This window comes from Mus musculus, chromosome 8 (genome assembly GCF_000001635.26).
Source record: "Mus musculus strain C57BL/6J chromosome 8, GRCm38.p6 C57BL/6J".
NCBI classification, from domain to species: domain Eukaryota; kingdom Metazoa; phylum Chordata; class Mammalia; order Rodentia; family Muridae; genus Mus; species Mus musculus.
In genome coordinates this window covers 34,889,527-34,915,013 of record NC_000074.6, presented here as the reverse complement: position 1 = coordinate 34,915,013, position 25,487 = coordinate 34,889,527, and the positions used below count along the sequence as shown (strand labels likewise).

The window sequence follows — 25,487 nt, the reverse complement described above, 5'->3', positions numbered from 1 at the left end:
GAAAACTGGCTAAGACTGAGAGTTTTAGGGAAGGATAGATGGCCCAAGAAATGCTGATCTTTGGCAAGATCAATGATAATTAGAATATGAACTATGTGTGTTTCTATGGTCAGAAAGTTGGCCTGGAAATTGGCTCTAGTACCTTCCTACTTGATATTGAGAAACAAAAGTAAGGAAAAAGGATATTTTACACAAAGGAGCTGAAAAACTAAATAACCTTACTCACTCTTATAACCTCAGCACTTGGTAGACTGAGGCAGGATACTCACTGCAAGTTGGAGGTCAGCCGAGCTACTTAGAGAGTTCCAGGTTTCTCTGTATTATGGAGTAAATACTCTGTCTTAAAAAAATCAAAATAACAAAGCCAAAACCAGTAAGAAACTTTAACCCTAGCTCATGTACTTGTAAAGAAATCCTCATCTCTGGCTGCTGGGCAGCCTCCCTCTTTGGGCTGCAGAGTGATCAGCGATGGCTCACCATCTCAGCCCGTGCTGAGGAGTGTGGCGAGTGCCTGTAGATGCTGGCTTGGTAACTAGGCAGTGGATGTCTGGAGTTCCACTCCACTGCTTTCCACTGCTTCGGTAAGCAGTAAGGATCTGGGCTCTGCCTGCTTAGCTTTGAGCACTAGGGGTTCACTCAAGGAAAGGTTTCTCATTCTTTTCATAACTTTTCATTCACCTTCTTGGTATTAGGTCTACATGCTGTTCTTTCAGATTGTTGTACCTCCTGGTTTTGACAACCTCATGTCTTAGCCTTGGGACACAAATCTTCATCCTCTTTCTTCCTTGACAACAGTCATGATGGGCCTCTGAATCTCAGTTCTCGTCAGTGCAGCCAGAGTAGGCTTTATAGAGCATAAACCAGCAGCCTGTTCTTTAACACATTCCCATTACGCCTGGATAAAATCCAAATTCTTCAGCTATGGCCTGTCATGATCTTGCTTATATTTTGCATATTTTAGTCTTTTATTCTCTGCTCCACATTTTCACAGTTGGATGTTTGTTGTTTCTCACACACACAAGCTCTTTTCTTTGAAGTAAACATGGTTCTAGAACTTTGTTAGTTAGATGTCTATTCAGATGTTTCACCATCTTGTTCCCTGTTCCTTTAACTAATCTTGGTATCTTCATGAATTTGTCAATACCTAACATCATGTTTTCTGACCTTTATTTGCTTGTACTAATACAATGAAAGATTGAACGAAGGACTTAACAGTTATTGAGTGATTAGATTAAAAATGTATGTTCAGGATATAACTTTTGGTAACTGAGAAGATAATCATTAATTGACATATCATAATCTTAATTTTTTAAAGAGTACATGTATGGATGCTTTGCCTGCATGCGTGTCTTTGTACCATATGTGTACCTGTGGTGTGGATGGTGCTAGAGTTTATTAATATTTTACTGTTGTAAGCTTCCTAGCTCTTTCCTTGAAAGACTGATGTTGATATTGCTGCAGATCTGGGTATATATGGAGCCGATAGTGCAAGGAGACCCCTGTTCTCTCTTGGTGTAAGTGAGTTCTGTGAGTATGATAACAGACCATGAGGTAGCTAAATGTATCCTAGATGTGTTTGTCCTGATTGATTTTTCTCTCTAGTTTAATTGGTTAATAAGAGTGGTAGTAAAATTTTAACTAAAATTGTAAATTTGTAGCTCCTTTAAGTTCTGTCCGTGTTTGCTTCAAATGTACTACATTTTTGTTGTCTGGTGCATGCATATTTAAGATAGCATGCTTCATGGTGAACTGGTCTGTTTTCATTATGTCAGGGCTGTCTCTGATCATTTTCCTTACTCTGAATTCTACTTAACTGATACTTAGTCTCTCATGCTTTGTAAAAACACACTTGTAAGACATTTATCTACCTACTTACTCTTAACCTGCCAATATTATTCATTACATTAGAATTAATTTCTTTCACGCAAAATTAATTGTTCAATATTCTCTTTTTCTACCAGGTTCTGTTATTTGAATTGGTGTATGTAGATTTCTCCAAGGCCTGTGATAGATTTCTGACTCCTAGAACTTTAGTGTAATTGTGTTATGGTAATTTGTTATGGTAGCAATAAGAAACCGTAGAATATTGATTGTCCCTTTTACTTCATTTGTAGTGATCTTCCTGTAGCAGATGCCTTTCTATTGACACTATGTGAGAATGTATCTTAATTTTCCTTTGCTCTGGCGAAAGAACTGCAAGATGTCGAGGCACTGCCTGCTGAGCTGAGGGTAGGTTCATCCCTGCTCAGCCACCCAAGGCAGGGTGAGTGGGCATCTGTCTCCTCCAGATGCTGTTGACCATTTTGTGGCTGGATAGTAATTGTTTCTCACTACATTTCTCTATGTGACCGCCACTGATATCATGGTGTTGGGGTGGCAGTCCCTCTGCTGTCGGTGATTCTGTACAGGACCTCCGCTGACCTCACACCAATGAGAAGATGTTACTGTTACTGGGTGGGGGTGGGGCTCTGTAGTTGTCCTTAGTGTGATCCCAGGAGACATTAGTGGCAGACAGAAAAATTTAGGCTCCAGGCTTTCTAATTAAAGGCTAGGGAGATGCACTGGATGTCACTGGCTTTTAGTTGGTGTAGGTAGGATAGGCTACATATTTGGAGGGTATTTAGATATGGGTAGTATTTCACTGGAGAAGGCTGTTTTTGTACAAGTTGCCTGTCTTGATAGGTTCTGCTTACTTTCTCAGAGAAACCCAGGGTCCGTTTTAACTATGGCGGTTGATATTTCCAAGTTGCCAGCCCTTTTAGTTCCTAAGGTTTAGGAGATACAGAGTTAAGAAGAGCTTGGGAACTGAATGCTGTGCCATTCTTTATACCAAAGCCCCTAGTTGGCTGAACTTCTGTCCACCTCTTAAGGGTCTCTTGTTTTTCTTCGATGCATTACATGTAAGTTTTCTAGGTATACTTACTGATAGTAATAGGGAAAATAATGTTTACTCTATTTCCCAAAGATCCTAAAATACTTTAATCTATGTATATGAATGTTTTGTTTGCATGTATAGGTGCACACCAGAAGAGGGAATCAGTTCTAAACAGTTGTAAGCTACCATGTGGGTGCTGGGAATTGAACCCTGGATGTCTGGAAGACATCCAGTGTTTTTGTTTGTTTGGTTGGTTTTGGTTTTTTCAAGACAGGATTTCTCTGTGTAGCCCTGGCTGTTCTGGAACTCACTCTGTAGACCAGGCTGGCCTCGAACTCAGAGATCCGCCTGCCTCTGCCTCCTGAGTGCTGGGATTAAAGGCTTGTGCCACCATGCCTGGCCAGGCAGTGTTCTTAACCACAGACCCAGCTCTCTAGTCCTATAATTTTGTTTAAAAAAAAAATCAGAACATTTGGTTTAGGAACCAGGATGGCTTAGTGGTTAGGAGCACTTGCTGCTCTTCCCAAAGACCTAGGTTTAGGTTTTAGCACCCACGAGTATATGAGAGTTCATAGCCAGCTAAGAGGCCAGTTCTAGAGTATCTGATACTCACTTCTAGTTTTTTACAGGCACTTGTACAAACATACACACAGCCAGAATTCTACAGACACTATAAAAATTACTTTTGAATCACCTTTGACATAGTTCATATATTTGCATCATTTTGAATCTCAACATGTGTTTTTTGAGAGTTGAGGGTTTTTTTGTTTTTTTTATTTTTTGCTTTGTGTTTTTGTTTTTTCCAAGGCAGGGTTTGTCTGTGTAACAGTCCTGGCTGTCCTGTCCTAGAACTCATTTTGTAGACCTGGCTTGCCTTGAACTCACAGAGATCTGCCTGCCTCTACCTCCTGAGTGCTGGGATTAAAGAGAATTGAGAATTTTTTACAATGTATTGTAATCATATTTATCTTAATTCCTCCCCAGATCTACCCACCCCTTCATACTCACCTAAAGATTTATTCTAGATGCCATGAGCATGCCAGTGCCCAGGAGGAGGCCAGGGGAGGATGGCAGACCCCTTGCATTGGTGGTACATGTGATTGTAGGTACCTAACATAGGTGCTGGGAATGAAACCTGGGTCTTCTAGGAAGTTTGTGCTCTTAATAGCTAAGCTACCTCTCTAGTCTGAAAGTATTTGAACCAGTCATTTCTACTTGCTACTCTTGATACTATGAGGATCTATGAGAATGAATAGCATGAATTTTTGTGATATCCCTGATTTTCTAAATCTTCCCCAATTGGGATCCAAAATATATAGGCAATTATAAAATACAATGAGATAATACTGGATCACTGGTATTATGATATTGACAAACAGGTAATATAGAGAATTGTTGAATATTTTAGCTTTTAAAGTGGAATAAAAGTAAAATTATGATTTTGCTATTTACTCTTTCATTTACTAATTGTGACCAAAAATAAAAATTGTCAATAGCCTAACACTTTTATCAGTCAATAATGGGGTTGAGAGCACAATCCCATAGTCTTCCCTTTTGTCATCTTCTCCCTATGCTGTTTATTAATTCTATTTATTCTTTAAAATTAAGGCAGAGGCAGGCGGATTTCTGAGTTCAAGGCCAGCCTGGTCTACAAAGTGAGTTCCAGGTCAGCCAGGATTACACAGAGAAACCCTGTCTTGAAAAAAAAAAAAACAAAAAACCAAAAAAAACCCCCCAAAATTAGAATAGTGCCTTAGTTAGGGTTTTACTGCTGTGAACAGACACCGTGACCAAGGCAAGTCTTATAAAAAGCAACATTTAATTGGGGCTGGCTTACAGGTTCAGAGGTTCAGTCCATTACCTTCAAGGTGGGAGCGTGGCAGTATCCAGGAAGGCATGGTGCAGGAGGAGCTGTGAGTTCTGTGTCTTCATCCAAAGGCTGCTAGTGGAAGACTGACTTCCAGGTAACTGGGGTGAGAGTCTTAAGCCCACACCCACAGTGACACACCTATTCCAACCAGGCCACACCTCCAGATGGTGCCACTCCCTAGTCCAAGAATATACAAACCATCACAAATAGCTCAACAGCTAATATATATTTTTAATTTTGAATAACTAAATTTCCAAGACCTTAAAGAGTTACTGAATATACAGCATGAAAATTTTATCGTTAAAAAAGATTCTGATGTCACTGAATAGTAAAATGATGGGAAAGAGTACTTAGGTTTGAGGCGGTACTGTTAATTATATAGTAAGATAATTGAATTCTTTAATTAAAGTAAGTAGCTTGCTGTTGGAGAGTTTACTAGTGGACCTTTACACAATACCATCTTTCCTGCTCTGTTTCAGCCTTGCTGTACACAATGCCAGTGTTGCTGTATAATCTTATCCTAAGGCTGTACAATCTGGGGGACTATATGATGTAAAATGTTACGTTATCCTGAAAACCAAAACCGTTTTCAGATCTCTACTTCTGTGTCTAATATATTCAGGCATAGTTGTTCTAAAACCTGTGTAATAATGTCTCCCAGCATGCTCTAGGTACCAGTGAAGAGAATGCTAGCTGCTAATAGAAGGCTAACTCAGTTACCCTCATTTGCTTAGCAAGCCATTGCATCATCAGTCCCTGACAGTCTTAGACTAGGAGAGTGTATTACTGGAACCCCAGGGGACACAGTAGTCTTAACTTAAACCTTCTGCTAAAGAGATCTTATCACTGACAACACGTTTATATCTAAATGAGGTAGAGGTTAATTGGCTAGAGGGTAGTTAATTATAAAGGGAAATTTGTGTATGCATGCCACAGTTCATTACTCTTCTCATCTCCCACCTGTTCCCATAGTCAGTGATTTCATTATTGCCCTATTCGCATCCCTCATAGTATTAGAGTCTTGAGAAGTGAAATTCTCTTTGCGCATTGTTATGATCTCAAGCCCCAATGAAATACCTGTAAAATCAATGATTAGTCAGTAGATGGATAATTATTGATAGACTAGACCAGACCTATTATTATTTTTTATGGGAGAGAAGGCATGACCAAGAGCGTGAAGAGGATTGGTCGTATCTGTGTGAGTCAGGAATCAGAAAGAGATGAATACTGGCGGGCAGCCCACTTCCTCCTCTTCTTCCTCCTTGTTTGATAGAACCTGGACCTAAACCCATGTACTGGTACTGCCCACATTCTGGAGTACACCCCTGCCAGGTAAGTCTCCATGGAAACACTCTTGCCAGCATCCTCAGACATGTGTCTCTTAGATGATTCCAAATCCCATGAGATTGATAGGCCTACATAGTGAGACCCACCTTTCTCTAATGCATGCAGCCTTACTGTATCATTTGAGTCAGTTGCAGATATGTGGTGCTTCATGGCTCAACACTTTCAGATATACTCACTCCTAAGAACAAAGACACAAGCCAAAATGTAGCAATCATAATTGGGAAATGAAGTGTTAGTATAATACAGTTCATCTTTCTACTGTTTTAGGGAAATGGGTCTTGGCTTATGACTTTTCCAGTAATGCCTGATAACTGAATTTCTTTAAATAGTTTTTGAACTCTGAACCTTCTCATAAACATTTAAAAAGTGGCCTATCATTTGCTGTATCTTTACCTAGTGGCTACCTCTTTTTTTTACAGATTCTACTGTAACATTTGCCTTGCTCACCCCACTTGCCCCTTACCCCCCCTCCCCCCCCGTTTTAAAACTTTCGGCTGTTTGTTTAATGTTACTGCTATCTCTAGTCCTTAGATTTGCTGGGATGCAGTAACAGTTATGGACTGTGTATCACTTCTATCAAGTGCTTGAAAAATACGTCATGAAGCTGTTTTAAATGACAGGAAAAAGACGCAGTAGCTAGAACTTTACCTCTTCTTTTTAAAGGAGTGCCAACGAGTACTCTCCTGAAACAGCTTTAATATACTGGGGTTCAGGCTAGGTTTTATAACACTTTGTTTTTCAGTCACTAAATGTATAAGCAATGCGTTATCTATTTGTAATTATAAAATATTGAAGTCTACATAAATGGCTAGTGATCAGTATTACATAATACTCTATGTAATACACAGAGTATTTCATATATATAAAAGAAGTTCTCTGTGAACTATTGATGGGCTATTCTCAAGGTAGACTTTTAAGATGTTAGTATGAAAAGGTATTTATTATATGCCATTCTTTCTGTAAGCAACAATATGTAGTAGTTAACTCCTGTGTTTTTGTTTTGGCATCTTTATGTTGTCTCTTAGCCCCACCATGTACCAGAGTTATGCCATGTCACTGCTGTGTACTTTTGTCTTGGACACTGTCTTCCTCAGTCTCTTGGATTATTCTACTCTAGAGACAAGTGCGGTGCTGTATTGTGAGCGACCTGCAGGGCGTCCAGTAAGGTGGCACTGGAGTAGCTGCCCAGTCAGATAAGCTGAGGCCTGCCAGCCACATCCCGTGAAGGCCGAAGTAGATTTCCAGTGTCAGTAAAGTCTTGAGATGCCACTGCAGCTTGTCCTAGGGCTTGGATACAGCCCTGAGATGCTGAGTCACAATCATTCAGCTAGCCATTCCCAGACGCCTAGTCCCACAGACTGTATGAGATAATCTTTGTTCTTGTAGGTACCAACCATTGAGGTGAACTAATTGTTTCCGCAGAAATAGATTCCTAGTGAAGTATTTACTTGATCATTTTAAACTTTTTCCTTTTGTAAAATGAAACACAGGAATAATAAACCAGAAAACATTAAAATTGGTAATATTCAAGAAAGTTGACATTTCAGAAAGGAAGCCTGGGAAGAGTAGGACAGGAAAACATGAGAAGTATAGCAAAGTGATGAGAGCCCAGAGGTATTTCCTAGAGAGGACTGCTGTGGTGTCAGCTTAACCAGAAAGTCTGTCCTGCTTGCTAAGAAAGTCGGGGTTAAAGAGGAAATCCCAGACCCTGAATGCAGACAAGTCAGATAAATCTTGTGTGTAAGCAGGGGTGGTACTTGAGAAGACACCAAGACAATTGCTGGGTGTCTAGGGCGTGGACACTGAAGTGTTAAAGATAAACACATACTTGTAGAAAACAGAAAACTCACAGGCAGAGTTGTACAAAATTGGTGGGTGTGGCAGGCAGGAATCTCCTGTATTCAGTTTCCAAATTTTCTGTCTTTGAAATTATTTCCATTGGAAAGTGTTTAAGCATTACTGGGTAAGAGAGAGTGGTTGTGCTTAGCTGAGGGATCTAAACTACAGTGAGTGTGCATCCTGGGTTCTCAGCTTCCCACTCGAGCCTTCTTAAACTGCTATTTAATCTCTCTCTCTCTCTCTCTCTCTCTCTCTCTCTCTCTCTCTCTCTCTCTCGTCTCAAGAATTGATGTTTCTTTTAAAATATGAATGAAATTTAAACTTCCCTTGTCATTTTAGGCCAGAACATTTTATGAGCATTATCACAGTTACTAATTTTTTATTTTTTAATCTTGTTTTGAAGCTAATTACTGGCATTTAGTTCCTTGACTTTGGGAGCAAGTGCTGTTTGTATGCTTTTGCCGTAAGTTTTCTACAAGGCCGCAGTAGACTCTGCTCCTAACTGAGTGACAGTGTCACAGGTGTGGCAACTCCCTCCTGAAGGATGGTTTACTCTGCTCGAACACTAAGCACACTGACTGGTTCTTAGGAAGCTTTGTGGTGCCCACATGTGCCAGGCAGTGCTTGCTTGAGGAATGGACCAGGCGCACTTAGAATAGCAGCGGCTTTAGAGTCTCTTGATTTTATACATTTGATCATAACCCTCTGACAGCTTCAGAATCCTGCACATCTTTTTCTTTTTTTTTAACTGTGGACATTGGGAGTCTCTGGAATTGACAGCCTGACAGGCATTGGAGAGGAGTACAGGAGATGATATGCTTTCATTCCCTTTGCGAGAACGTAGGAAGTGTGTAATTATCTGAAGTGACTGCATCTTCTTATATATGAAAATGTCTCTTAAAGGAAGTAGTGCTTATAAGCCTAATTGGATAGGAAATCAGCCCCAGATGAGAGGAGCTTATACAGTGGAAAGCCTGTCTGTCCATGCCTCTGTGGCTCTGAGGGCCTCACCCCCTCCTGTCTAAGCACATTGCTCTTATTCCTGGTGAGAAGGGGTATTCTGGCTACCAGTTCTTAGGTCTGTCTTCTTTCCCTTGAGACTTCTGTCTTTCTTTTTTTCCTTGTGAGAACAATTTTATCGCCCTTTACAATTCTAGTTATATGTACTTGGCTTCAGTGTTTGGAAATGGGCCCCAGGTAACTGAAAAGGAGCCCTATTTGCCTATTGATGTCTAGTCTTTCCATTGTTGTTTTTCTATTACTCTACTCCCCTCTATTGCACTGAGAGGGAATGATAGATTGCTTCTGACAGGAACAAAAATGACTTGTTTTTAAGAAGTTATTAGAATGCCAGGGGCAGTAACAGGCAGATGTAGGTGTCTCCAGAAGACCAGTGCAGTGCGTTTGTGCACTTGTTTGCAAAATTAGTCTTCTTTTCATTTTCAAAACCTAATCACTTCTTACCTATAGTTTTTACAAAAGAAAAGTGAATATCCCAAACAGAAACATGAATGGTGATGATATGGAAGCAAAGACGAGCTAGGGAAGAAGTCCAAATGAGAGTGGACGCGACACGCAATCCTCTTGAGTGCCGTCATCTCAGATTTGTGTGGTCCTGCTTGCTGGTCATAAGGCTTTATAGAAAATTGTCAGATCCTCGAAGGCATTAACAGCTCATTCCTAGTCTCATAGGAAGTCCTGGGTCCCTTTCTATTCTCTTGTAGTTGTTTAACCATGGCACCGGTGCCACCGCCACCCTCAGGTACTGTGTCAGGGAGTCAAATACCATGCTGACACAATAATGCTGTAATTTGAATTAACAAGATTTGGAACCAAGAAGCCTCCTGAAAGAGGCAAGGGCCATTAGTCTCAATTTTTTTCTTGAGATCTTTATGTGATACTTTTTTAGAAAAAAAAACCAAAACTGTTAAAGCTAATCTATGGTTTAAACAAAAGTGAAAGTAAAGATATTTTTGAGCAAATTGGTTCAAAAATATGAAGTAGAAGAATTTAAGTATATTCAAAAATAAAAAGTATATTAAGATTTATAAGGACAATGACATTGTATATAATGAAAAATATAAGAAAATTTTAAGGGATTTACAAAATGCCTTACCAAAAAAAATGGCTATACCCACATAGCGAAAATCAGCATCCAGCATATAGGGAAGAGAACATTCTATGCTCTTGTATATAGCATCTTTTAAATTTTATTTTTATTATTATGTTTGGGGGGATGCCCACGCACACAAATGGATGCAAATGGGCCACAGGTATGTCACGGTACTCTTGCTGGAATTAGCAGTGATTGACAGCTAAACTGGCTATCGTAATAGCGGAGGCAAGCTATCATGCCAAATTTTAAGAAATTATGTCCAACCAATTGGCAGAAATAAGCTTTGAGAAATAAGTAGCATCTTTTAAATTTCATTTTTATTATTAGATGTTTATTAAGCTGGTATGTGGTGGTGGTGGGGTGCCCTTGCACACTAATGGATTCAAATGTACTATAAGTATGCCAAGGTGCTCTTGACATAGGCAAGCATTATTCTTCTCCTTTCAGACCTAAACAATTTCATGTAGCATCAGCTTCAAGTTGAGGCATTTGGGGGAAAAATTATCAAAGACTAAAACAAGAAAACAAGATAACAACATTGCTGACACAGAGGCAAGCAGAGTGTGTTTAGTTCACTCTAACATCCCTCTCCCTTCCTCGGCCAGTTTGTGTATGACAGCTGCCTTTGACCTACTCATGGGCGTGTCCCTGTTTTGTAATTGCAGCCAACTTAGAACAGACCTCTTCCTCTTTAGACTCTTTCCTCAGATCCTCAGCCAGTGCCCAAGTGCTCAAGCTGCTGTCTCTCACACCCTCTACTTGGATATGGGACTGCTTACTCACAGGCACCGCGCGCGCGCACTCTCACTGCAGTAGTCAGCCTGGTTTGTTCAACTTCTGATACAGCCTCAGTGCTATTTGCTGGTGGGACACTAAGAGGTGTTTCTCAGGATGCACATTCTTCCTTTAGTGTTGAATATTTTGTTGATTTTGTTTGTGGGGTTTGGTAGATAGGTACAAAACACCAGTTTTTCTTCAATTCAGCATGCTAGCACTGGAGTGAGTATTAGATTGGTGCAGGTACAAGGATGGAGAGACCTGTCGGTGCTGTCCTCTTAAGGCGTGTTTTCATGTACTAACAAAAGCAAGTCTGCTCTATTCATCAGCCTCCTCCCTTAGTACCAGATTATAGCAAAAGACATGTGAGTTCTGGACAGTTTATTTTACATGGCGTGTGGACTTCTACTTACCTCAAAAGAAAGCTACATTCTTGGAATATATTCACAAGAACTGTAGTGCCTGGTGTGTGCCCAACACAATAGGTGTGGCTTTAAGATACCCCGCCCCCTACCCCCCAGAATGCTTTTCTTTCTTTCTTTTTCTGCTAGTTTCTTAAAAGAGAGAAACAGATAAACTTGGTTTTGTAACTCAATTGTAATGATTGTAGCACACGCACTATCCCTCTCTTCCCTTCTGGTTGGGACGGTAGGTTGTGTGCCCGTCCCAAAGGAACTGAGTTCTGTTAGTTCCATCATCTGCCCTCGGATAGACCTGTCTCCAGACCTGATGGCTTCTCACTTTAGTCTCCATCAGTAGAAACTATAGACTTATACAAAGCAGAGAAACACACTGAGGATGCCAAGGAAATAATTGAATCCTGAGTTTAAAATTTTCACTCTTTCAAACAAAATTTTTACTTAAATCTATTAAAGTCATCAAGATGATAAAACATGAGGCTGCCAAGGATCCCAAAATAGCCTGCCTGGGGTTTTATACCAATTACAGAGCTCTTAGGTAGGCAGTCTTTGTCACCATTCTTAGATAACTCTATGCAGAAGCCATTATACAAATGACTGCGTCTATCAATTGGGTTACATTTACTCAAATGAATGGATAATATCTATTGCTAACAGAATGAGAGATTGGGTGAGAATCATTTTCAGTCTCTGGCTTAGTGCATTCTCTAAAATGTATGGCTGTTTAAAATGTAAATTTATTTCAAATAGTTTTCTATCTTTGTCACATTAGATTTCCTATATATATCTAATTCAAATTTTGTGTCTAAATTTATTTGGGTTAGAGACATATGCTTTGAAAGGGTACAAGATGAACCAGAATATTGCCCCTTATAAATATAATCAATCACGAACTATCTGGCTGTATAATTTGTCACTGTCTAAAAGATAAAAAGCCTAATACCTATATACTAGACATGAGATGGGTATAGGGAAGGACTTTCTCCTAGGACTCTGTTCAAGAATTAAGGCCAACAATTGACAAGGGGAAAGCTTCTACACAGCAAAAAACAACAACAAACCTCTTTTAAATAGTTGAAGAGGAAGGCCATAGAATGTGAGGGAGTCTTTGTCAGCTATATATGTGACAGGGGCTTAATAGCCATAATATATAAGTAAAAAAATAAAGCATCAAAAAACCAAACAACCCATTTAAAAATGAACAGTGAGTTCACAAAAGAGTAAAACTGTCTTCAAATTATATAAAAAAAATGTTCAACATCCTTAGCAATTAGGAAGTACTAACTTTGAAATGTCATCTTACACTTGTCAGAATGGCAAAGATATACAAAATTACATACAATAAATGCTGGAGAGGATGTGGGGGAAAGGGTCCCTGCATTCACTGTTGGTATAACTGAAAACTGCTGCAGCCACTCTGGAAATCAACACAACACCAATCTTTGTGACCTGTGTTTACCACTCCTCTGCACATACCCACAAGGACTTAAGATCCTGCTCCATACTTAGCTGTGTTCATTGCTTCTCCAACCACAGTAACTAGGAATGGAAATAACCCTAAATGTCCTTCAACTGATGAATGGATAGTGGAAATACGGTATGTATACACTTGCAAGACCATTCAGCAGCAAAGAAAAATGAAATCATGAACTTTGCAGAAAAATGGATGGAATTAGAAAAGGTCATGTTGAGCCAGGCAGTGGTGGCAGCACACACCTTTAATCCCAGCACTCGAGAGGCAGAAGCAGATGAGTTGCTGTAAATTCAAAGCCAGTATGTTCTGCTGAGCAAGTTCCAGGACAGCCAAGGCTACATGGAGAAACCCTGTCTTGAAAACCAAAACAAAAAAAGAAAGAGGAGGAGAAGGGAAAGAGGTGGGGGTTCGTACTGAATGAGGAAGCCCAGACCTAGAAAGACAATTCCTTCTCCCAAGTCTGCAGGCCTGAATCTATGGCCTGAAGTAACTGCATAAGTCAGAAAAGGGACAGTTGGGTGTGGTAGACGTGGGGAGCACAGGAAGGAGGGCAGTTGAGAGGAGATTTATAGGATACATGTGACCGAATGGGGAAATGGGAGAAATGTGCTGTGTTAATTAGGAAGTGAAGGGAGATAAATACAGAAAAAGAGAGTAAAATCCTTAAGGAATCATACTATTAACTGTGTATCTAGAAGTACCCACAATACATGTAAGTGTGTATACATACATATCTTAGATGAGAAATTCCCTTCTGGGCTGGTGTAGTGTTTTACCCAAGAGCCATAGACTACCTGACTTCTGATACCCCAGCAACAGTTATAAGAAGACTTCTTTTGAGTCCTTGGTCAGGGTCGTCTAAGAGACTTCCAAAACATTATAGGCTACTGCTGTTGCTCTTGGTTGTCCCTCTCTTCCCAGGACGCAAGGTAAGCCCCCATTGCTGAAGACACTATACATATTACAGAGGACCCGAACTGAGGACTAGCTTTCTTGATACCAAAAGGCACCAAATACTTGGAATAATGTGTATATGTGTGTGTGTGTCTGTGTGTGTGTGTGTGTGTGTGTGTGTGTGTGTGTGTGTGTGTGTGTGTGCATGAAATTTGTGTCCTGTTCTTAACTGCACTCCCTATTACCCTTTCCTGGTCCCCCCACCTCAGTCTTGCTTTAAAAAGTATCATCTCAGCTGAGCATGGTGGTACGTGCCTTCAGTAGTGAGGCTGAAATAGGGTCACAAGGTTGAGGTTGGCCTAAAAATTGAGGCTGTCTCAAAAAACCAAAAACTACAAAGGTCACAGCAATAAAATATAAATAAAATGTTAAGGAGTATCTCTGTGGGAGGACAGACTGCATTGCAGCAGTCAGGGAAGGGGGGGCCAACAGGACAGGACTAGGACAAAGAATAGCAACTTCATTGACGTCTAGGACAGACAGAAGGCTCAGTGGCACAGTCTGTGTGGCTTAATGTTAACGTGTGCTTGTAATGCTGTGACCACGGTTCCGTTTTAATATGTACATTTACTCTCCAGCAGTGAGTGTGGTCTGCTGTCACTTTCTTTGACAGGCACTTCTGTTTGAATTAACTTGTAAAGAAAAAAATTAATAGCCATCAATAAACTAATCAGATATGTGACATATGAGACCCATATTCATTTTCTGTTTTCTGGAAAATGCTGCCTAAATATAACTGACTTGTAAAATGGAGAGACTTTGTTTTTAGAAGATTACAATTACATATTCACTAATAGGCTAAAAGTAAATTATCCAGAAGAAATAAGTGCTGATATTTAAATTATAATAATTCAAAATACCAAATAAGGAAAACAGAGACAGGGCAGTCAGTTACTTTTTTTGGGGGGGTTGGTTTTGGGATTTTTGTTTTGCAGTTTTTTGTTTTGGCGTAGGACCCTGTTTCTTATGTAGTCTTCACTGTTCAGGAATGGCAATGCTGTACCTTCCCCAGCTTCCTTGTGATGGGATTAAAGCTGCATACCACCATCCCCGTCCATGGTTTGTTGTGAGTAAAATGTGGTAGCTGAATAGAAGTTGAATGGCTGCATTCAGCTAGCTCATGCTTATAGTAGAAATACAAAGTGGGGGTTGTTGAAAGCTCCAGGCTAGCCTGGGCTCTGTAGTGAGACCTCTCAAAAATGCAAAGCAAACAAAACAAAACAAAACAAAACAAAAATCCCAGTTGATGATTGACACAGGGTCTTTTATTTTAGTATAAGGATAGTAAATAGTATAGAGAGTGATGATCACTTGCATGCTGGGTGTGCATGTGTCTTACTGGACGCCATTATTAAACACCCGGAGGTATAGCCTTTAGTTATCTGTGTTACCCTTGTTTGTTGCTTGTGAAGTTGAACAGGTACCAGAGGCTGGGCAGTTTCTAAAGAAAGGGAACAAGTGAGCTCAAAAATGAATGATTAGCATTCATTTTTGCCAAAACTTGATACTTCGGACTATATATATTTACTTTGGACTGAGCCCATCTCCTAAAGAGTCCCACTGTCTCTCAGCGTTGCCATACTAGGGACCAAACTTGAACCATGTGAACCTGTAGAAGACCCTCCCTGGCACCATCAGTTATTTTACATGCTGTCTCAAAGCACAGTGTATCTCACAAGAGTTTTGAGAGTAGTTTGGGGAGGTTTCCTACAGGGTCTAGTCTAGGCTTTACCTGTGTTTCAGAAGGGATAGGCCCTCCAGGCATACAGCACATGGGGGCGGGGGTGGGAGGGTCACAAGTTCAAGATGTACCTGGGTCCTTGAGTAAGATTCTTTTTCGGGAAAGAAAGAAACAGGCTAATATAAGTGCAGAGATATTACAAGACTCAGGCTGACTCTAGGAATGAAGCCAGACTGACAGTGTCATCCTTTAGAAAGCAAGGATTGTGGTCACTTTTCTAGCTGTTTAATGACTGTACATAGGAAGCATTGTTCTCTGTGTTCTCATCCCATCATTTTGGAGACAGTCATTACCAAGAGGGAAGATGTCCATTTCCTCAATTTTAAAATTAAATTCCTATATATTATAAATAAATATTAAATATAAAGATAAAATGGTAATACTAGGTTCATGTTACTTTAAAATTTGTTTCAAGCCCCAGACTTTAACATGCCGACTAATGTGCATAGTGAACTTTAATCAGGTTTTATAGACTGTTGCATATCAGGGTTGGTTCCTTTTGGTATAGAGAAGGAGAGAGACTGACTTCCATCATTCTTACTGTTACCTCCTTTGAAAGCTTTCACTATTTTGGGGGTCATTGTTTAAGACTAGTCAGTCTTTCTCTTTTGATTTACTAATAGGTTTATCAGTTTTTCTACTTTTCTTCTGCTGTGATTACAACTTTCTGGGAATACAGCCTCCCAAAAGAGGACAGTAATATAAAATGCCACCCTCTTTTCACTGGAGGAAAAAAAAAAGGCAAAGCAAAACAAAAACTCATGTTATTATAGAGAAGGATAATGGGGAGTGGGGAATGTGTTTTCTCATATTCTGTAAGTGTTCTTTTAATTGAAAAACTTTCAAGGGGTTTAATGAGAGAAGATGAACACTGCCCTTGGTTACACAGAGCAAATAAGACCCAGTTATTGGTGTAAAAAGCCGGGTGCTTTAAATTGTGAATCACGTTCTTCATTGTTACTATCTTGGATATTCTCTGTGGGTCAAGCAGTATTGGGTGTTTTATTTGTATTATCCCTGACCCTCAGAGCAACCCCATAAAGTAAGTTTTCTTTTTTAAAAATTGAGAAACATGGATTTGGAGGAAGGTTAAATGACTTGGTCAAACTCACATGGCCTGAATTTGTTTGAAGTGTTTCAGCCCTAACAGGGAAGCTCTTTGTTGAAATTCCTCAAGTGACTCCAAAGTCTGGCAGGCCCTGTCCTGCCCCTGGAGACATGTATGTGGTGGAGGGTTTCATTCAGTTCTCCACAGTCATGGACACACACCACCACTCTCAGCTTTATGATAAAAAGGAAAGTAGAAGCAGAGTTCCAGCCTGCTGTAATGAGACAGGTTAAAAAGAATTGAATAGCACATTGTATTTTAAGTACCCATCAAAGAATCCTGATTTATCCTGACACCGCTTGTTGGTTCCGAGAATGTAGGTGTGATTTCAGGGATGCAGAGCATTGCGTTTAGCCTCTGTCAGTAAGCATCTTTTCCTTGCTCTTGTAGCGTTTGGCTGTCAGTTCCTGGCATTTTCACATTCTGTTCCATAACATCGTACTGCTGTCTCCTATCTAGAAAGATAGACATCTCCCTATCACCACAGTTTTTCTAAGTTAAGAAACTGAAGAATCGGCCAGGCAGTGGTGGCGCATGTCTTTAATCCCAGCACTTGGGAAACAGAGGCAGGCCCAGATTTCTGAGTTCGAGGACAGCCTGGTCTACTGAGTGAGTTCCAGGACAGCCAGGGCTACACAGAGAAACCCTGTCTCAAAAAACCAAAAAAAGGAAAAGAAACTGAAGAACCTATCAGTTACTTCTCCAGAGCTGAACCACTAGAAAAGATTTGCATTTTTATATATTCAAAATTAAATGCATTTGATAACACCAAGAGAAGAGTAAATATTTTGAAATAACAATATATATAGCCTTCTAGAAGTGCTTGGCCACTCGTTTCATGAACCCACAGCTTACCTTACCATGATACTGTAGTGGAAGTTCCTAGTATGTGGCCTTGGACTATCGTGGAAAATATAGCATCATTTTTTCAGATAATCCCTATTGATGCATAGATGTATATGATACAGTTCAAAAACGGATTCTGTCAAGGACAGGCGACTTGGAATGCTAACGTAACAGTTCACTAAAAATTCCACCATCCAGCTGCTGTAGTCCTTGAATGTTCCAAGAGTTAGTATTTATGGTACTAGCCTTTTAGCAAGGCCGGTGGGTAGTATTACATAAACACGGTGAATGCACTCATGAGAGAAAAGTACATCCATCAAAGAATTAGACATATCAAGATACTCAACACTGTCTCGTAATGTTTGCATTATTTTATGTGAGGTATTTTACAATGCTTATTTCAAAAAAGTGTTTTTTTGAGTCAACCTGTAGGCAAAATTGATCTCTTTCTATAAGAAGCTGTTTGATGTGCAGAACCTGCTGTCTCAGAGCTGTGAGACTGTACGGAACACACACATTGTGATTTATAGGAACCATATTGTTATCTTTGAAAGGAAGATTGCTTCCCTGCAGTCCTGCCTTTTATCGGGATGCTTTGCCCTTTGAACGCACCAGCCTGCAGTAGCTCTAGCATTTTCTGACGCGCCTATTTGGGAACTGTCAGACCCTTGCTTCTTGTGACAAGTTTAACCCTAAAGAATTACAAACTAATGTGGAAGTCCATGGGACTAGTTTTCTAAGAACTGTCTTTGACATCATTGAGCAATGGGGTAGACTAAATTAAAAATGAATGTGGTGGGTGTGATTTAGAAATTAAACACATTAAGGATTAGTTATAGAACTATTGTAAAAAGTTAGTAATAACAGTGAGAATGGAAAAAAATTCAAGCAGAGAGGAAATGATAAATGTATAATGTGCTGGCAGAACTTGTAATTTGATGTGTTGGTTTAATTTCTTAGGTTTTAAAAGATGTGGGATGACCACTTCTTACAAAGTTAAATACATATTTAAAATGCGACATGGCAATCAGCATTACTAGATGTTTGCCCAAGAGAAATGAAATCGTATGTCCATTTGAAATGGTTTCTATAGATGTTTATAGTAGCTTCATTTATAACTGCCAAAGACTAGAACTTGGGAAAGGATAATCAAATTAAATATGTCTTATGTTATGGGGTAATGCTTAACAATTAAAAAACCTACTCTGTTTAGTGACAAGGACAGATTTCAAAAGCATTTACACAAGGTAAAGAAAAAACCTAGACTCAAAAGTTTATGTGTTCAGTAATTCCATTTAGATGACATTGTGTGACTTAGAAGTGTAAGGACATTGTGACATCTGGGTCGGAGTCAGTCCTCAGACACGTGTGCAAGTCATTGGGTTCAATCCCCAGCAATGGGGGAATAAAAAGAAGACATGTCAAGTAAACAGAAACTTAGGGACAGAAATTAAACAGTATTGGCATGAAATGAGGCTTTACAAAGGCCTGGAAAATATTAGGGTGCACTAAAAATATTGTGTGTTAGTAGTGTCTAACGATGATTCACGTGCTTAAGGACATTCGCTGCTCTTGCAAAGGACCGCAGTTAGATTCCCAGCACCCGTGCTGGAGACTGATAGCTGCCTGTAACTCTAGCACCAGAAACATCTCAACCCCCCTTCCTGGCTTCCACCAGCACATTCTTACACATGTGTGAGCACTCGTGTGTGTACACACATACACAAAAACACACACAGTAAAAATTTTTAATATTTTGCAAATGCAAATATACTAGTCATGATAGTATACACTTTTAAATCTCAGCATTCAGGAGACAGAAACAAGTTGGATCACTGTGGCCTACATAGTGAGGTGTCCTCCCTCTGGGAAAAAAATACGAATGTAACTGTAAAATATACATGAGTACATAGTATGGAAAGACTCTTGTGTCATATTACAGAACATCCCTGGTAGTGTAAACATATCCCCTATAGCAGTTATTGTTCTTAGTGAAACTTGGCAGTTATGTGTACCCATTTCAGTCTTGGAGTTAAGGGAGTTCATTGGTAGGTAGGTCTTAGAAAAAATATCTACATATACAGCATGATGGCACAGGCCTTTAATCCCAGCATCCGGGAAGCAAGAGGCAAGTGGATCTTGTTACTGTAGACTACCTGCTCTATTAAGGGAGTTCCAGGTCAGCCAGGGCTTTGCAGTGAGACTCTGTTCCCAAGAAACAAAAACACCCCCACCAAAAAGGCACTGTGTCCCCACCTGCTGGGGTGCACCTGTAAATCCATTGTTGGGAGTCAGGCTGGGGATCATCAGCACAAATTCAAGTCCAGCCTGTGTCAACATACTGAGCTCCAGGGAGGCAAAGGGAAGAACGAAAGGAGAATGGAAAGAAAGAACAAAAGACCATCATCAGAATAGCGTAAACTATTGCCAAGAGGATCAACTATGCAGTTCACTTTTCTAAACTACTTCCTTTTTTTCAGAGCAAACATGATACTTGGATTTTTTTATTTAATTGCAGAGTGCTTCACTTGCCATTGGATCAGTATTGGATGACTTGTAAATAGTGGCCATTCTGAGCTCTAAGGTCACAGACCTTTGTAGGTTTTTCCTTGTTTTGGAAATAGTCATAGAAGATTTTAGAATGAAAACAGTAGGCTAATTGCCCCCCCCCCCAGACCCTTGTTTCTATGTAATAGAGTAGCTTTGGAAGATTGGTGTGCAGGAGGATCTAGCTTTAGTGGTTTGAGAGTAGATTGTTTCCTGGTCATGTGGCTAAGTTCTTTCTACAACCAGGTAACTAGTTCAGAGACTTCAAACCAAAACACAATGAAATACATCACCTAAACTAATATCTTCTTCCCCCAAATAGGCTGTGGGTTTGGCTGAGAGAATCGATTTCTTGTGTATGATGGTACCTCAATGCAAAGCTTTCTGTATTGTCTTATCATAAGTTCAGGGCACTCTTCAGCACTCTCCAGGAATATCAATAGTCAGTTCTAGTCAGTTCGTGGTACTGCTGTACGCTTAGCAATGGGAAGTCCCCGCATTAACTTGGTAGTGGAGGTTCTTGACTGAGGTCTGTACAAAGCTCTTCCTTGAGACACCTTATAAGTCCAGGAACTAAAGCAAGCTATGGAGGTGTGAAACACATCGGTCACTTGAATAGACCCAGAACTTCCTTTATTCCTCTTCCCGTGCCCAGGTGTCCATGTTTATATGCTCGGTGCTTCAGAGTAGTTCTGATAGGAAAATTTTGGTTCATTATATCATTTAAAGCTACTAATTCTTTGCTTTATAAAATGTTCTTATACTTCACAATTTAGTTTCTTTCTTCTAGCGTACATATATCTTGTCTTCCTAGGCTCAAATTTAGTGATTCTTAGTCTAGGCATTAGCTTAGTTATGGAGCCTGATAGATGAGTATGAAACTAGACACTCATGTGACTGCTTCAGGATCAGTTTATTAACTAATGAATATGACAGCCACTGGGCATGGTGGTATATGTCTGTAATTCCAGGACTTGGGAGACTGAGGTCCAGGCCAGCCTAAGCTGCGTAGCAAGGAGCAGGCTAGGCAGGCCAGAGAGACGGGTGAAGTGGAGACAGGTGACTTTTCAGTGACATTTCTTTCAGTTCATGTAGAATGTGAGCTGTCACTGCTGGGCACACACAGTGTGCTGTAAAAACAGAGGTCAGAGTTTCTTTTCAGTCTCTCACTACTTTTAACACCTGTGACTTCCATGTTCATAAACTTCTCACGTTATTCCATCTCTGAAAAACAAAATGGCTCAGTTTTACAAAATGGTCTGCTTTGATCCTGCGAGTTGTTGGATGTAAAGACCCTCACAGTGTCAACACTGGGGTAAATCAGTAAGCATGGCTTCTATATGTAGGTTTCCAAGAGAAAAGTTTCCCTGCAGCCTAAGAGAAAGAGAGGCTATTTCTGACTGCATCAGAGAAATAGGAAGGGGAGGTTGATTTTTGACCTGACAACATTTTAAAAACATTAATTTGTGTATCTTTGTGGGCACCCATCCTTTTGCATGTATCAATATTTGGTATTAATGACTATTCAAAAAAACCCAAACATTGTCCCTACCTGTTTTCACTCCCCTGTGTTATATAATGACACTGGGATGTGAAGCCAGCTCTTCTCACTCCAGCCTGCTCTTTGTCTGCTTCGGCACACCTCTTATCACCCCTCAGTGAGAGAGAGAGAGACAGAGAGAGAGAGAGAGAGAGAGAGAGAGAGAGAGAGAGAGAGAGAGAGAGAGAGAGAGAGAGTGTGTGTGTGTGTGTGTTAGAAAAGGCCAGTGTCCATAGAGCACCATGCTCTCCCTGCCAAAGTGAAACAGACCTGGTGGTGTGGCTGCTGTAAGCAGCTCGGCTTTGCTGTCAGTGTACAAAGGACTCTAAATTCATTATGTACCAGTTCCTGGGAGGCAGAGTGTGAGAAATGGCTTCGGCTGTTGACTGATTGTGGTCCTTGGGCACCAGATAGTGGATGCTGGAATGTATTGCAGAAAAGCTGATTAAAGCCCTGGATCTCTAACAGGAAGAGTAACGTCATCTGTAATGCACACTTACAAGTTTCTTGCCTTATTATCAGCCTATGCAGAAATAATATTTTTGCAAAAATGTGCATTTGGCAAAATTGCATGCTGCGCATGATTAGGACCTTTGTCCATAGGCTGATTGGGACTTTGAGGCGCCTGAGTCCTTTGCTGTTTTGTAACTTAGCTTATTGGAATTCTATTTCACCATGACTTGGACATCAGGAGTAGGCACTTGGAGTTCAAGTGTATGTATACATAGTACAGGATGTCAGCTGTCAGAGCCTGCTATCTCATCCCCATGCCCTGGGTGCTGCAGTGAAGCATAAGTGGGAATAGTTATGTAGTCAGTAAGCTGGAAGATGCTTAAATACAGTGATTTTGCAACCCTCCTTTAAAAAACATCCAATGTTTTCTCAGCACGTTCAAACTTAGTCCTTTCATGCAGTCTGTCTCATTGTCCTGCAGGTGTCACTGGGCTGTCCAGAAAGAGCCAGCACTTCTTGTCTTCCCTCAGGCCTTTCCTTCTCTCTCTCAGTCCTTACCTGAAAGCTTCTTTCTTCTTTAAAACGTCTTTAAAAACTGCTTTAGTCTCTCTCTCCCAGAAAGGCTTCCTTAGCCCCAGTTAGCCTGTTAGTAATCCCATTTAGACTAGCCAATAAGCACATAATAGTATTTCATAGGATTTCCTCACAATCTACTGTAATCATTTGCTTACTTCTTTTTCTGCTTTAATAGGATAATCTTCCTTGAAGTCAGAGGTGACAGTGTTGTCTTTGAACATGGCATGCATATACATATATATATGTGTATACACACACACACACACACACACACACACACACACACACACACACCTTTTGAATACATGAGTGGCTTTATAGATGTATTCCATAATTTGCATTATTTAGATTGTAATTATTCGGGCTTTTTAAGTTTTAATTTTGACTTTATAAAATGACATTCCTAGTATGTTTAATTTCCATACCGCTGTTAGAAAATGTTTAATAAAGGTAAGTTTTTAACTCTTAACCATTTTTTGCCCTGAAGATACAATTTGATTTTTGTGCAGTTATTTATTAAACAATTGAACTACAATTTATAGGAAATTGAAAAGACTAATTTTGTGATTCTGAAATTGTTCAGATTACTATATGGAATTGGGGGTACATAGAACTGACTTTATTAGTATAAGATTCCCTTAATAACTTCTACATTTGAAAACATGTGATGATAGCTTCTAGATTTTAGCCTAGTTCCAATTCAAGACACAAGCGATATAATATTCATTAATAGTAGATTATAGGAGTTAAGCAGCTGCTCCTTGGTATCTTTGTAGAGTTTGTGTTGAAATAGCTCAATTTTACATCAAAATACAAAGAAAGATATAACTGCAAATCTTAAAGTTTTTTTAAAAGTATTTTAAAGTAATTTACAGTAACTTTTATTTGATCTAAAGTCTTCTTTTTCTAATATATACCTGCTATTTTTCACAGAAGGCCATATTAAGACAATTTGTATAATCATTTCTTTAATGATATTACCAGCACAGTTATTGCATTAAAGCAATCACAATCACAGTCCTGGCTGTTGTTTTTGTTTATCGAAGGAGCAAACACAGTGTTGTTATCATTAAGGCTCCTCATCCTTCATTTGCGCTAGCGAAAGAAACTTGGGTGCTCTAAGGAATCTGTTATGGGAGACTTCTAAGTTCTGTTCTCACTGATATGTTTTGAAAAATCCATTGTGGAAAAAAAGAAGAGAATAAAATTCCCCATGCCGTAACAATTAGTTACTTGTTTATTTCCAGAGACCCTACTTACTAAGGTTTACTGTTGGTAAAGGGTAGTACACCAAGCAGAAAGGGTAACAGCGCAGGCTAGGTTAGGTTATCGCTGCCCGTTAAGACTATGCTCTCGGCTTTGGTTTTGGAGCACTGCCTCCAAGAGGCGCCTAGCATTTGGTACGTAGTTCACGTATTTCTAGTCTACAGACCTTCCCTATCAAGGCAAATAGCATCCGTGGTTTCATATTTACTGTGTGGTTTTTTTTTTTCCTGCTATAAAGCTCAATGGTGGTAATTAATTAAAAAAAACTTTCTGTGGCATTACAAATAAAACAGGTTTTTTTGAAGGCTAGTAATTTGTACCGTTAAAGAGCCACGTTATTTTGCTTTTGTCTCAGAATGTATTATGCTTCACAAGTATACTGTGACAGCCTGAATACAAACCGGGGGGAAGGGACATTGTCTTGAGCTGGCGTGCCGTTATCAGAGGGAATGTGTTCCTGGACTCGAGGTTTAGCATTCATTGGCTGTCTGAAGAAAGCTATTTCATCTGAGGATTGGACAAGAAGCTGCGTCAATTTACTGCCCGTCTCCAAGGCACTGGTGATGCTGCCTTCACTAGCTGGCTAACGTCACGGCTCCATCACCCAGCGGGGTGTGGACTCTCTTTTCTGTTCTTCTCTGTTTAATTCTCTATTTGCTGCCTACTGCATTTCTTAATCTGTCTTCTGCCAAATGCTAACAGCATGATATTTTGCAATCATCTAGGTGAATACAAAAAAGACGAACTCCTAGAAGCTGCTAGGTAAGTGATTCCATTCATTTTAAGTAAGTATAATGCATTTAGGGAGAAACGGGTGTGTGTGTGGGGGGGGGCAGGTAGAAGAGTGTAAAGATTTATAATGTGTTCTTTTCTTGCTTGGGTTTTAAGAGATAGTGTGGGTAAGATCTATTAAGTCTTTGTGTACTTCATTTTACATTGTTAGTGGACGTAATGACAGAATCCTTCACTATACTGAGCACTGTAAAGCTAATTTTATTTTGTAACGTATCTTGAGGTACTACCTGCAAACCTTTCAAAAGATATTCTTATTCTTGGAGTGTTTATATGCCTATATCTGTATTTTGCTTTGACGATTTTCTTTTCCTAGCCACGCTTGAAGGAGAGACATAAAGTAAATGCTAAAATTCATTCTCAGCTATTTTGTTGTTGTTTGTGGTGGTAGTAGTAATGGTCATTTATAATCTAATTGATTACCTCTTTATAGAATTTGTATTTTTAAATTCTAACATTTTAGATCATTTCTAAGTGAAGTTTGTAATTAAAATGACTATGTAGATACATTTTTAAATGTGGAATGCTACATTACTCATGATACCATACCACCACATAATTAACAGGAATTATGTTAACTGAAATGAATATTATAGACATGCATTGTGATCCACATTTAAACTCTAAAGCAAAAGCCTTGTTGTTTTCCACTATAAAAGAACTATAAATATTTATAAGAAGCTCTATAGCTTTACAGAAATTAACTTGCTGCCTTTTTATAGGAGTGGTAATGAAGAAAAACTAATGGCTTTACTGACTCCTCTAAATGTGAATTGCCATGCAAGTGATGGACGAAAGGTAAGTTATTTAAAATGCCACCTCTTCTAGTAATTTCTTCTTGCTTTACCATGAAATTTTGCTTGGTATGGTCTGTGTACATGTGTATACTTAGATATTTGTAGCTGTTTTTCCTGGCATCTTTGCACTGTAGAGTGAACTGCTCTTCC

General features: G+C 39.6%; 1 protein-coding gene across 1 annotated transcript in view; it reads left to right on the top strand.

Annotated features, from left to right (window-relative positions):
* Tnks (tankyrase, TRF1-interacting ankyrin-related ADP-ribose polymerase) overlaps nucleotides 1-25,487 on the top strand; it is a 136,512-nt gene that overhangs the window by 50,677 nt on the left and 60,348 nt on the right. The window contains exons 4-5 of the mRNA NM_175091.3: nucleotides 24,474-24,510; nucleotides 25,263-25,338. Of these exons, the coding sequence (NP_780300.2) occupies nucleotides 24,474-24,510; nucleotides 25,263-25,338 (113 nt within the window). The remainder of the gene's footprint in view (nucleotides 1-24,473; nucleotides 24,511-25,262; nucleotides 25,339-25,487) is intronic.